General features: G+C 35.2%; 1 protein-coding gene across 1 annotated transcript in view; it reads right to left on the bottom strand.

The window, feature by feature from the left end:
- Positions 1-13,986, bottom strand: part of Gyc32E (Guanylyl cyclase at 32E) — a 345,132-nt gene that overhangs the window by 153,482 nt on the left and 177,664 nt on the right. The window contains exon 11 of the mRNA XM_089637598.1: positions 12,152-12,236. Within this exon, the coding sequence (XP_089493724.1) occupies positions 12,152-12,236 (85 nt within the window). The remainder of the gene's footprint in view (positions 1-12,151; positions 12,237-13,986) is intronic.

The raw sequence follows: 13,986 nt of genomic DNA, 5'->3' as shown, positions 1-13,986 counted from the left end.
TCACCTGTTTTGTATTCTGAGGACGGGGAAAATTCTTAATAGTTTCAATTTTCGCCGGGTCTGTGCGGAGACCTTCCCTGTCTATAACAAAACCTAAGTATTTTAGTCTTGATTTACAAAATTCAGATTTCTCTATATTTAATGTTAATCCCGCATTCTTAAGTATACCACATACTTTTTTAAGAAGTTCAATGTGTTCTTCAAAAGTTTGCGAAATAATAATTAAGTCATCTAAATATGCAAAAAGGTTTGGTTCAAATTCTGGACCGAAAAGAGTGTCTACCAGACGTTGTAACTCACTTGGAGCATTTCGTAAACCAAAAGGAAGTCTTACAAACATAAATGTACCTCTACCTGGTACTACAAAACTGGTTTTTTCGCGTGACGACATGTGTAATGGAATCTGCCAGAAGGCTTTAAGTAAGTCTAGCGATGTTATGAAATTTGCATGACGAAGATTGTCCAAAATACGATGCACATTTGGAAGTGGGTAAACCTGGGCTTTGGTAGCCATATTAAGACGTCTACTATCAAGGCAAAACCTTGCAGTTCCATCCTTCTTGGGTACCAGTATCACTGGATTTGACCAAGGAGATTTACTTTTTACGATCACGCCTAATTCTAACATTTTGTCAACTTCGTTTTCTAGCTGCTTCAACCTCACAGGAGATAAGGGGTAATAGCGTTGTTTAATTGGTAAACCTTCGGTTTCAATAACATGTTCGATTAAATTCGTTTTACCCAAACCGCGTTTAGCAAAAGATATGGATTGAAATTCCTCCATTACATCACTAAGTGATTTCATTTGTTCCGGTGTAAGATCGTTTTTAGATTTTACAACATTAACCTCTGAGATAGAAGTGTACGAAATATTTTGTTCCGACGTGAATAAATTCGGAGCAATGTTAAATTTCTTCCAGAAATCGATACCTAAAATGATTTTTTGACCCAGTGAGGGAATTATTACGAACTCTATAGTTTGTGATATACCATTATAAGTTATTGGAAGTGATATTTTTCCCAACACTTCCTGTCTCTTGTTATCTGCCGTTGTAATTAACAAGTTGCAGGGTGACAACGTATAAGAAGAGAAATGTTTGTGTAAATCGCCTCCAATACAAGACAATGATGCTCCCGAATCTAATAAACCTGATAACACCCGATTATTGACATAAAATGTTACATGCGGGCGACCATCACCGCTGCAAGTTACATTCCACGCTTCTAGGGAATCAGTATACGAAAATAATTTTACATAATTTAGCCAGTCATTCCATTCTTTTTTCCTAGTGTTTAAAGATGGCTTTGAATTAGAATGACCGTCTACCAGTTTTTTTGATTCCTATTACATTGAAACGGGGGTGGTTTTGACAAATCCGGCATAACATTTGCTCTGTTGTCATCCGGCTTTTTCCATCGCGGGCTACGGCGCGGGACACTACTATTGCTAACTGCATTACAATATTTTGCAAAATGGCCATTTTGATTGCATCTGAAACAAGCACGGTTAGCTAAGTCAGTCGACCTTTGTGTAATCATTGCTAACTGAGAGTTTTTATTCTGGCCAAACAATCTATTTTTGTTACGTAGTTGAGAATTATCATGATGAGTTTCATCCATGAGCTCACAACTTTTAACTAAATCGTTACAAGAGCTAGGTGCATTGTACGAGAAAAGTTTATTATATTTGTGTAATAAACCATTTTTAACTGTTAAAGCCAAGTCTTCCTCGGACAATGGAGATGTTAATTTATTATTCAAAGACGACATTAAATTTACATATTGTCTAACAGATACATTATATAACTGTTTGTAATGGTGTAATTTAGATTTAATTCTGGAATCACCTTCGAGAATTTTAGAGCCCGAGGCAGTATCGGTCTCAACATAACTCGAGACGGAATTGAATTTAATCTTGTCCATCTCGTCACATAACGACTGCAATTCCGTAACATTAGAGATTTCACGACCGATTTTTAATTGCGCATATACCGGCAGGAGACCTTTTGTGATTAATGATAGAAGTTCCGATTCCGGAAGAGGTATATTTAGTTTAGAATTTATCGCTAATGCCTCCAGAATGTAGTCTGACGCCCTCTCATGAACTTTCTGACTTAAATTAAATAACTTCGACTTCTCAGTTATTTGGAATGACGGGTTTTCAAATCTTTTTAAAAAAGCTATCTTAATTTCTTCCCATTTCAGGTTAGTCTTAAAAATTTTTCTGTAAAATAATAAAGCGGAACCGGTCAGCAAGTCAATGAACCCTCTAGCTAGGTCTTCCCAATCCACGCCTCTGGCATATTGTAACTCAGTAACTCTATCCAAAAAAACACGAACGTCCGTATTGCCATCAAAAGAAATTTTCCAGTTCGTTAAATTACTGATTTTCTTCTCGACGTATCTTAAATTGGTTCTATCAACGTTATGGTGCACCACAATCGGGTTTATCACATCGTGGGAACCGGAACTGCTTGTTTTAGGTGTCGTACTAACTTCTGGCGAACTTAAGGAAATAATTGGAGTTTCTGTGTTCAAATTAAGAGATGCATTATATGCCACACATTGTTCTCTTAGAGATGACACGGCTCTTTTTGGAACAATCCCTCTTTCTATTAGCCATTTTTTTATTGATGACGCCGTCGCTTTTTCAAAATTTAAAATTCTACCAATATTGTGAGGATCCATGGTTTAATAATGGGAACGACCGGTAAAGTCTATGGATCTTAATTTAAAAACAACCAATACGATATTTATTAAAGAATGTGAATTAAAATAACTGAATTTAATCCTATCGCAAATTGACACTTGGAAGTTCTTTATAGTATTTGAATTATTTCAACTTATTATAATGAAACAGATAAGCAAAGCTTAACCTGACAAAAGGAATTATTTCTATACGAAACAATTAAATTGCATTTCAAAATTGAAATAACACCTCTATCTCTTGGAAACAACCACATTTAATGTTTATTACGCCGTAATTTCTCGTATTTGTTTATTGCGTATTTAGAAATTGGAACTGCGCATTACCGACGGCACCTATATACTGCGTACGTGTACCGGGCGACGGAACAAACACTCCCGGATCAGAAATGAATTATAACACACAGCTGTGGATAAAAACATTAATACACAAGAATATTACAGTAACACATAACAAGAAAAGACACATTCCATCGGGTAATTGACTATCCAGGTTGGGCGTCCAGTGTTACATTAGCCCTGCTTATTAACGTAACTTATAGTTATAAGTTGTTACATTAGCATTCCAGCCAAGTAATATGCTATATATGAGTGAGTACACAAGCTGAGCTTGTACTCCAATCTTCAGGGTGTGGATTTATATATAGTCAATTTCCCAAATGAAACAAGTCTCTTGATATGAGTTTTTATTGTACAGGTAATACAGGTAATACAGGTTATCAAACAGATCTACAAAAGGTACATAGCTCTTTAAGGCCTGACTTGTTTCTAGCAATCTATTGACTCTAAGGGCTCTGATTGACAAAGGTATAATATTAGCTCACGTGTACTTTACGGTGGATGCGGTGAGACGGTCAGCAGGTGCCATAGGCAGGGGCCTAGGCAGGGTGCAGGACGGAAGCCGAAGGACTGCCACCGGGGCACGCCACGCTGGACGACAAAGGACGCCAGAGCGGCGGCTGGAGGCGTAGAGACGATGGAGCAGGGCGGGGGCACTGGTTGGAGGGCCAAGGGGCTCCACACAAACAGGCTGGAGCGGCAGACGCCCAGGACTGAGGCAGGGGTCTATGAGTTCACTGTTCTCAGCCTGGCGTGGACGGTAGGAAGGGCGGCCGGCATCAACAGGCGAGGAAGAGCTGGAGCACGGGTCGGTTCGCCAAGGGGTTCTTCACGACCCGGCTGTGGTGAGCAGAGGTGTCTGGGCCGTAGACAGCATGTGGCCCGGACGGAGGAGACATGACCCAATTATATAATGTTACGTGCTGGTGGGCCTCAGGCAGAGGGAGACATGACACAGCTCTACAATGTAATGGTGCTGGTGGCCAGCGGCCGATGGAGACAGGACACAGCTCTATAATGTAATGGTGCTGGTGATTCGGGGGATCCCTTTGAAGTGGAGAACTGGTACTCGAGAGGCGACACGCAAGGTGAAACAATTCCGCCGGTCCATTTTTACGGCGTCACAGATTTGAGCGGCAAAAGTTAACTCGGAACCAACACAGCATGTTGCAATCCACGCGCTTCCCAGGGAACTGAGGCGTGGGTAGCTGGCCGCGAGTACTTGACCTGCGTTGGTCGCTCGCGGGGGGGGGCTTGTCCCACTCTTTGGCGCGTGCCCCATGCCCTTATAAGGACACGTTTTGCATCTTAGCCATATGATTGGTTGTAGGTACTTATAGGCCTACGTGACCAATATCAGGTCGGAGACATCGCGGATGTACGTGTATGTATTGGTGTTCACCCGATTGTAGACATGCCGAGATGCGTATATACTAGTGTGTTTACACGCTCTGGGTGTATGATCGAATTCCGGCAACGCGTGAGCATATACTTAACTTTGCAGTTAGCTCTTGCAAGCTTTGTGCAAACATAACAACGACATACAGAGCTATTCCACACGCTTAATTATTAAACAAATCCATCGTCTAATTCCCAAAATAACGATGCTCTTAATATACATTCAATAACATTTGTCTATACTTTAACATCGAATTTTTTTGGATTCGCTGCCCAAATTTAAAAGTAAAATCATGTCAATGATGTAAACAGTTCTATGCGCGTACATATACACACACACTAACATACACAACCAACGTCACACGTTAATTACTGAATATACATACATATTTGTTTCTATAATATAAAATAAATAAATAAATGTAAATCAAATAAAACATTGGAAATGTTTAAATTTGATACATGAATATTTTTTTACATGTTTTTCAAGCCGTTCTCTGAGAGCTTTCCAGTATTTTCTTAGATATTTGCCTCAAAAAACAATATTTTTCCAAATGATATAGATGTGGTATTTTAACCCTTATGAATAATATTTGTATGGTGGGAGTTGAAAGTTCTCAAATAATACTGGTAAGATAGATTGAAAGAATAAACCCAATGTCACATTCGACAATTCATGTCATTCATGCTCGATAAATTTAAGAAAAACATCTATATTGTGGAATGTAGATGTTTTTCTTTTATTTGATTCCATCGATACAATAATTCACAAATCTGAAACATTGCCAAAGATAAATATAAAATAAATAAAGGTCTAACTAGTAAAAAAGCTAAAAATAAACAGTTATTAATATATTTTCCTGCAAATAATTGCCCTTGTATAATTGAATAAAATTGCTTCTTTTTTTTTAAACTAAGCGGTACAATGATAATGGTAAAAAACGATACGTATTTTTTTATTAACAAAACAAATAACATAGTTTAAATCACTTTATATTTTTTATATGCACAATCTACACGTTTCGCGAACAATGTTTGCTTTATCGGGAGTAAATGTACACTCACTCATTTACTCTTGATGAAGTGAACATTGTTAATATATAGATCGTGAATATAAAAAAAAATGATTGAAGCTAAGTTATTTGCCTTTTAATAAAATGAATAATAACCGGTGAGAGGTACTTTTCTTCGAAAAATTAATAAACCATTCAGAAACCATTTTAACAATCGAGGCTAAAGATGGAAGTGAGGGGAAATGAATAGGGAAGAGGTACGTGGGGAAGTACCTGACTATTCAGAACTAGTCACTAAACACGGCTTAACCATTTCAAGCAGCGTTACAGTTCCGGTTGATGGTATTACACTTCAGATTGCTAGTCCAGAGCCTTGCCCTTCGACCATGGAGACCTTCCAAGAGTTACATTATGCATTGTCACCTAGAGAAGCAATTAAATGGAGTAGCATATTTAGTATCTTATCTAAAGGTCTAATTAAACTCAAACGTTAAAAAAGCGCCATTTTGATATTATCATTGTAACCATGGAAACAAAATTACCATTTCTATTCGTCTTCACACCATTTGTTTTTTACTGATTACTAGCGCAAACTCTTGATTCTTGAAAAATCAGTTCAAATTTTGAAAATGAAATTCTTTTCTTATTGAAGAAATATCACATCTAGGACTCGAACCAAGGACCCTTGCCTTGCCGGGGCACCGCTCTACCAACTGAGCTAATGGACCCTATCTCTTTCGGTCATATTTAACTGTATCATACTTCGAATAAGAACAACTACCAATATTACCTTCATTTTTATCATCGCACATTTTTATTGGCTGCTATCTTTAGGATAATCACAAGATTCAACTCGAACTAAATGCAATCTAGACAGTATCTAAGATAAATATATCTTAATTTATTTTAGTGTACGACATCTATTGACTTTATCTGCAAGTCCAGGATGAATATTTTATTTTTTTGAATAACTTAGTGACTAAAACCTCAAATCAAAATATTTAATTATTGAAGACAATATTAGCAATTCCTACACGAATATTTGAAACAGAAAAATCAGAAAAAGATACGGTCACATCTAGGACTTGAACTCAAGACCCTTGCCTTGCCGGAGCACCGCTCTACCAACTTAGCTGATGGGACCCTATCTTTTTCGGTCATATTTAACTGTATCAATAGTTCTAACAAAACCTTTCATATTTTTTAGAACTTTGTCAAATATCCGTGTGAAAATATCCTAAATTTTTACTGAAAGAAACTAAATTGAAACGCCAGCAATAATCACCATGATTAAAAAACAATAATCAAACATTGTAAAAATTTACAAACTAGTTAGTCAAAGATATGGGAAATAGAGTTGCAAGATAAAATTGATAATTCTGAATTTGAAATATGGTATCAACAAATATGATGTATAATATTTTAACAAGAAAGAAAAACATTCCCTGATTAAGAGATTCTCTGAGAATATTTGGAAACATCCTACTACTTGTGTTAGGATGGAGGACTTATCTAGCCGAGGAATTGAACGCACGACGCCTGGGTGAGACTTAAACGCGATGACAACTCAGTCACTGATCGTTCTAATGATTGGCCTATTAGGTCCCAATGGTCGAGTGGAAAAAGCCCTTGTCGCGGTGAGACAGAGATCCTGGGTTCGATTCCCAGTTGAGTCCGTTATCTTTTTAATTTATAAGTCTTGTTCTGTTTCATGTTTCGTTTAGATTTGTTAGTATTATCTTCTTCTTCAATAATATATTACATTGATGGTTTCAAAAATTAAAGAAAAGTTAGTATAATTTAAAAGTTTGTAAACAAATTGTCATAAATTATATTATCTATACTAATAAGTGTATTCGGTCTGTACCACTGACTTAACAGAAATTCGAAAGACATAAGATGTATACCGATTTGAAAAAAACTAAGGTCTTCAATTTACACAAAGGCTTTTCAACTTTCAGATACCCGGCAATCCGATTAGAATCGATAATATTCAAGAAAAAATATCGAAATTTTTTCGTACTAATTTTGCCAGAAGATGCTGAAAATTTATTTGCCACTGTCAATTTTTATCACGAGCCATTGAAATTTCTATTGAAAACAACCAGTATTCGTCAACAAATTCATTGATCTAGATATAAAAAATACCTTTTGATAAGACTTGTATTTTTAAAGGAATATGTATTGCGTGGGTGGGTAGATACATATTTAGTGAGAAAATTGAAGGAAATGTTTTCAGAAATCGAAAACAAAAATATGGTTTGTTAAAAGTTTTGAAATAATTTTCTAATATCATCAAATATTATTGACGAAAAATAAACATTTCCTCAATGTCACAATGATAAAGTTCAATGTTACAAATTTTAAGTGGAAAAGTTTTAACACTTTCACAACGGGGCATTCAATGCTGGTAGATGCAAATAATTTTTTCAAAAGTTTAGATTAATCGTCTAGTGGCGTAGTGGACGCTATGTAACTGGGAACAAAACAGATATAAAATTGTTTTTTTTCCACGTGTTACTACCCACTGATACCTGTGTGCTTTCTAAGAAATAAATGCTTTCTGAGAAAAACTGCATACTTAACTCAATTTCGCCAAAAATGGTTTTTTGGACAAAAAAGAACTAGAGCGAGGCTGTATTGATAAAAGAGGTAATGATTATGGTGGATCATCCATTCACAAAAATAACACTACTCAAGTCGGACGGTGTCAGGTACTACTAAGTACACGGTGCCAAGCGCTAAGGTACCTAGGCCGTTATAGAAACTACCGGACAAATTAGGCGTTGCCTAGAAGTCAAACCGGACGGTACCTGAAACCACCGCGCTATTCCTACAGCTATTGGATGACCGCTAGAATCTTTAGCTTTACGGACGGTAACATTAGTAGCGATGGCTAGAATGTTCGGGGACGTTCTTAGGTGCAACTTGAAACGCATTGGAGCCTACTAGCGAACACCATAGGTACTGCCCATCTATCTACCCGCTGGATGATTCTCGATGCATTCGCACCTTATATAAGCGACAGCGGGAAGGTACTCAGGCAGTCTACTACTTACTTAAATTTAACGCGTTAATCAAAATAACTTACTCCTTTCGCACCGCGATTACTTAAATAAAACTTGCTGTGTCTTTGATTAATTACTTGTGTGATATATAAAATATTGTTAAAATTTATTCACGGCTGTTATATCCCGGCAACAGAATAAATTTCTTATAAAATATAAATTTCTTTAATTTTAATACCGAACACATCTTCAACCCAGCATACCTATAAAATGCATTGAGAGTATCCTGATATTCAGTAACAAGATGTAGTTGTAGTAAAAAATAAAGCGGGGATTTAGGATCACAGGGGCCTATCTACAAAAACACCGTTTAAAGATAGACGCAAATAAAGATTGTAATTCTCATATGCCCGACTGTATCCCCAACTGTCTCTCTTAAACAGCTGTAGGTACGAGATAGAGCTTCGTGTCAGTAATAAATATGATAATGGCATTACCGAAACCAACCTTAACCCAAACATCAGTTTTTATAAGTCACGTGTCGTGAGATAGCAAATCTTTTATGTAAGATACATTTCAAAATGTAATACCCGCTGCAACGTATTTTCCATTTCTTCGATGTGTTACGGATGATAAGCAGGCACCGATTTTTCCATGAACGTATTGGTTTCAAGATGACGAATTTCATGTATTTTAGATACAGTTTAAAATAATCATACCAAAACCAATCGCACGGACAAAAGTGGAACTACTCGCATTATGCTTCTTTTTTATTTCACTCGCTTTTTTTTCAATTTTATGAGTATAATTCTCATAGGGCAATGCGTTTATTAACGTCGAAGTAATAAAAAAAGCGCTAAAAATACATTTGAAAAAGTATTGAAGCGAGTAGTCGCCAGCTTCGTTCTACTTAGTTTATCTATAGATAGTGAAACAGAGGGAGATGCAATATATATGGCATAATTTGGGAGGCGGGTTTGGGTACCGCCGCCCCGCGAAATATTTATTGGATAACCAACACCTCTGCCATAGGTCACCCCAAGTGGTTCGCTACGTTTGGTGATTTGGCAGGGGTGCCCGGGTCAATCGGATGAAGTGTGTTTTGGCTGGGCCTACACAACAGTTGCGTGGAATGTCAGATCGGGAGAGGCTGGTTTGAGGAGACGAACTCCAACTGGTCTCTCGACCAATTGAACAGAACAGCCTTGTGCTGCAGTGGGAGGGATATATTCGTACGTGAGATTTCTACCCAACCCTCATACCCTTTACCTTCCCAGAACTGCCTCCCCTTACTTTCATTAATAAGACCCCCGCAAAGCATCCCTAAAGATGACATAGACCCTAATGGAAATTATTTTCCTCAAGACCTCGTGGGTGTTTGTAAAAAAAAATAAAATAAAAAATTAAATATATTTGACTTTATATATTCGTTATTATTATTCTCAGGGCCTCCTGTATGGGGTTAATGTGAAACACAACCAAACTTAAATGATACAATGCAAGTTGTGCGTTTGGAATTTAGTTATAACCAAAGGCGTAACTAAAGCTTCTATGCATGGGCAAACGATATTGGTGACACATTTGTGGCCCATCTCTACTGTTTCTATTATATGTTGGTATATTCAATGTCTACGGTAGCATCGCCCCGATTGCACAGTTTGTAACGGGATAAATTAAGTACCCGTTGATTTATATTATTTGGTGTGGATGTCCGACAACTGGCGACACCATGAGACAAGGTTCGGTGTTTGGCTGACAGAACAAAAGGAGCTTCGTCTTGAGTATTCGGGTGGCGGATCCAGCGATCACACGTACGGGGATAGGGTTGCCATCTCTAAAATTTGGCAACCAGGACAAGAGGCGTGAAAACCCCGGATTTTAGAGCCCATAACCCGGACATGTCAACAGATTTTTTTAAACACAATCAGTGTAATAAAAACAGTTTAAAATGTCATAAATCACCTTTTTATTTATTTTCAGACCTTAAAATTGAATTTTGTTATCTTTTATCATCATTTTAAATGTACCTAACAAAACAGAATCTTATTACAGTTTGTTACACATTGTTTTCATAATCAGTTAGAATTTTTTCATTCTTAAAATAAAACAAAAATTATTAATATACTGTTATGAAAACTAAGCCTTATTAAAATATTAAACTTAACAAAATTCAATTAAATTTTTAAACAAAAATCATAAAAATACTGAAACCATTTTAGTATTCAGTCTTACAATTTTTGAGGTAACTCTTTTAAATGAATAATAATTATCTTCTTTAAATTTGTATCAGCAGCCATTTACACAACAAAATACCTCTTAACATAATATGAACTAAATTCAGTCTTCTTAAATCTTAAAGTAAAAAACTGACCCTTTTTAAAGTTTAGACTTACTGGAATGTAAGTTACATTATTAATTTTTAAAACATATAATATCCAAAACTATTCTCATTTATATCACCTTAAATTTTAATCAACAGCCATATTACCTTAACACGGGCATTAGCCTAGTATGGTTGTAAAAAAACATAACTATTGTAATTTCAAGAAATCTATGAAATAATAAAAAATTAAAATTAAAATTCTACATTTCTTTTAAGTAATAAAAACAATCATTACTTTAACTACAAAAATGAATAGAAATTATAGCACTTGTAAGTACATTATTTGATTATCTAGCTATTAAAGATTTTTCCTCAGCCTCTTGTCTTTTTGTATTTATCTTTCCGAGAGTTTCTGAATATCTTCTCTTTTTAAAAGGAATTTGTAAAAATCAATGCAGCTGTATTCTTGGAAATTGAATTTAATTTTAATTACTGACGAGATTGTTTCTAAGTTTAGTAAATTTCTTTCTTTTGTCCAATGTTGTGAAACCAATGAGAATATTCTCTCCACGTTGGCGAACCATTGACAAACCCGGACTACAAATGAAACCCCGCCCGGACGCTCCCCGGACGCCTTCTAAACTAGGACAAATCCGGGGAAACCCGGACGGATGGCAACCCTATACGGGGAAAGAAAGGACTCTTCGCGGATGGCGGTCATCACGAAATCGGGAAGTTTTTAGTTTATCATTATGCATTTCAATATTCGTTTCAAATATTCAATCTTTAGTTCTCTTACTGTTTGCTATATTGGTTTACTATAATTTCTTAAATTTTGTTCTATCGTTTAAATATGGAACTGGCGCCCTTAATATTTATAGTAATGATATTTAAATTTTAATTCATTTTACTACCTACAATTTAGCATAACTTTCAATCACCATGTTAATAATTTTTACGTAATAATACCGACCTACTAACGCATCTTCGAGGTTAGTCGCACCCTGAGATTATTTATATTTAAATTATTCATCGAGTCTCTTGCTATGTTTTGTTTTACAATAAATTATATTCCGTAAATATGAATCTTTTATTTAGATTATCATCCACTATTCTTACACTCATTCACACTAAAAAAATATACGTTACATTGGCACCAAAAATATTACGTTACAAGTTAAGTATGTCCATCTTACAGGCCGAATTACACCTGCCGATTGCTCGGCTGGCTCAACTTATTGGAGAGTAGGGGTGATCACATGTTGAAGAGACAGTGAACGAATCTGTTCATTGGATAAGTTGAAAGTGCTGTTAACATGAAAAAAATAATATATTTACCTATTTACACGAAAAATTGTACTTACCGATATGCTGTCAAATATTTTGTGATAGTTTGGCACGCAGAAAGGCGGCATCGCAGATAACTTTCTGATGTGTTTACACACTTCTCTGAAAAAAGAAAAATCAGCTAGTGTAATAAAGTTCTTCCTTAAATTTAACAATTTCCAAAATAATTAAATTTCCAAGTATACAAGTATTTCATCACAATAATTGTGTAGTAATACAAAGGGAATAAGAATACCAAGGTATAATTGTGTAGTAGGTACTACAAAGGGAGTAAGAATACCCAAGTATAATTGCTTTGGTATTCGAAATTGGTTACGCGTGAGCGTTTAAGGCGAAGCTTAATGCTAAATCACTATTTTCAATTAATCTTTATAACGAATTGGTTTACATTATGAATACCAAAAAATATGCTATAGATAAATTGAAAGTTTTTTATCGTTTCCCCCGAGTAAAATACAACTAAAAAATGATTACTCAATAAAAAACATAAACTACTTTTTTTTGTATTAGGCAATTCGCCCTAAAGAGAGTGCTATGTAAAAAAATATTTTTTCAATAGAATTGTATGAACGCATAAAAAAACAATTGTACAATATTATAGATAAGATTATCTGTGACAGCTTCCCTTGGCTAACTTTTTTGCTTTCTTATAAAATTGTTTACTAAATAAATAAAAACCACTTAAGTGCTTGAAATCGAGCGTTTCTAGACATTGTTTGTCAAGCGATTTTAATGCCTATTACCTATATTCGTGACGTTATAAGGCATAGCAAGAATATACAAATTTTTGGCTTGTGGCTTCCTTTTAATCATTTGTCCGGTATAATATTCGGACTTGTTTTTGTTGTTGTTGAAAAGTGACTTTATTTTAGCAAAATGTTGTTTTAATCGTGAGAATACACCTATTAATTTTCAACTAGATGCTTAGTGCGAAAAGCTAGCGTAACAAAACACAACCACAACGTATGAAAATACAACCGCTAAAAGGTAATGCTTCAAAATAATTATTTCGGTGGTGAGTCTCTGTATCTTTGTGTAACCCGGGTTTAATGACCCCAACAACTAGGATTAGCTGTGATTCTCAAAATTTGAATTCTTTGTTGGAACGATTCAGAAAAACGATAATGTAGGCCCAAAAATTAATAATAAATTAATAATTCTGTTTTTGAAATAGGTATTTATTTTGTTTAAATTTTTGACAGATGTTGTATCAAGTTTACAAACAGTTTTCATGCGAAGGGTAAATATCTGGATGCAAATATTTTTTTATAAATCAACTTTACAAATGCTAAACGGAAAAAAACTAACTGATATAAAATACTGTTTTAAAAGACTCAATGTTAATCTGGTATTTCTGTTAAAAATGGGACTCCAGGCCTTTAACGAATGAATTGACATAGTTTATTATTAACAAAGTATCAGAGTTTTTGCAAATATTTTAGCCGACGGACCCTTAGTTTTTTTGTTATAATTTGAAGTTTATCTGAAAATCTGTTATTAGATTTTATTTGTATTGTTTGTAAGTTTATTATTCAAAGATGAAAAAAAATCTGTTGGTTTTCCTAATAAATAAAAAAGCGAATGTATTATGAGGACGGCGAAACACGTGTTCATACAAATAACAATATTTTCGCATTCCGTCATAATATTTATTACGAAAAGATCACGTGCTTGAAAGTGTGTTTCAATATTTTATGAATGAATGGCCCTTAATGAATGAATTGAAAGATTTCCTGATAAACTTAGTAAAATACCAATGAATGTCACGATGTCGGAACATGTGTTCATAAAATTCGTAACAGATTTGCATTTTGACATTATGTACTATTAAGACAAACGCAGGTGCATGAAC

The sequence above is a fragment of the Hesperophylax consimilis genome, chromosome 12 (genome assembly GCF_061612785.1).
Source record: "Hesperophylax consimilis isolate HC1 chromosome 12, BYU_Hcon_1.0, whole genome shotgun sequence".
Lineage (NCBI taxonomy): Eukaryota > Metazoa > Arthropoda > Insecta > Trichoptera > Limnephilidae > Hesperophylax > Hesperophylax consimilis.
The sequence above is the reverse complement of the archived record's forward strand: the minus strand, read 5'-3'. Positions and strand labels throughout refer to the sequence as shown.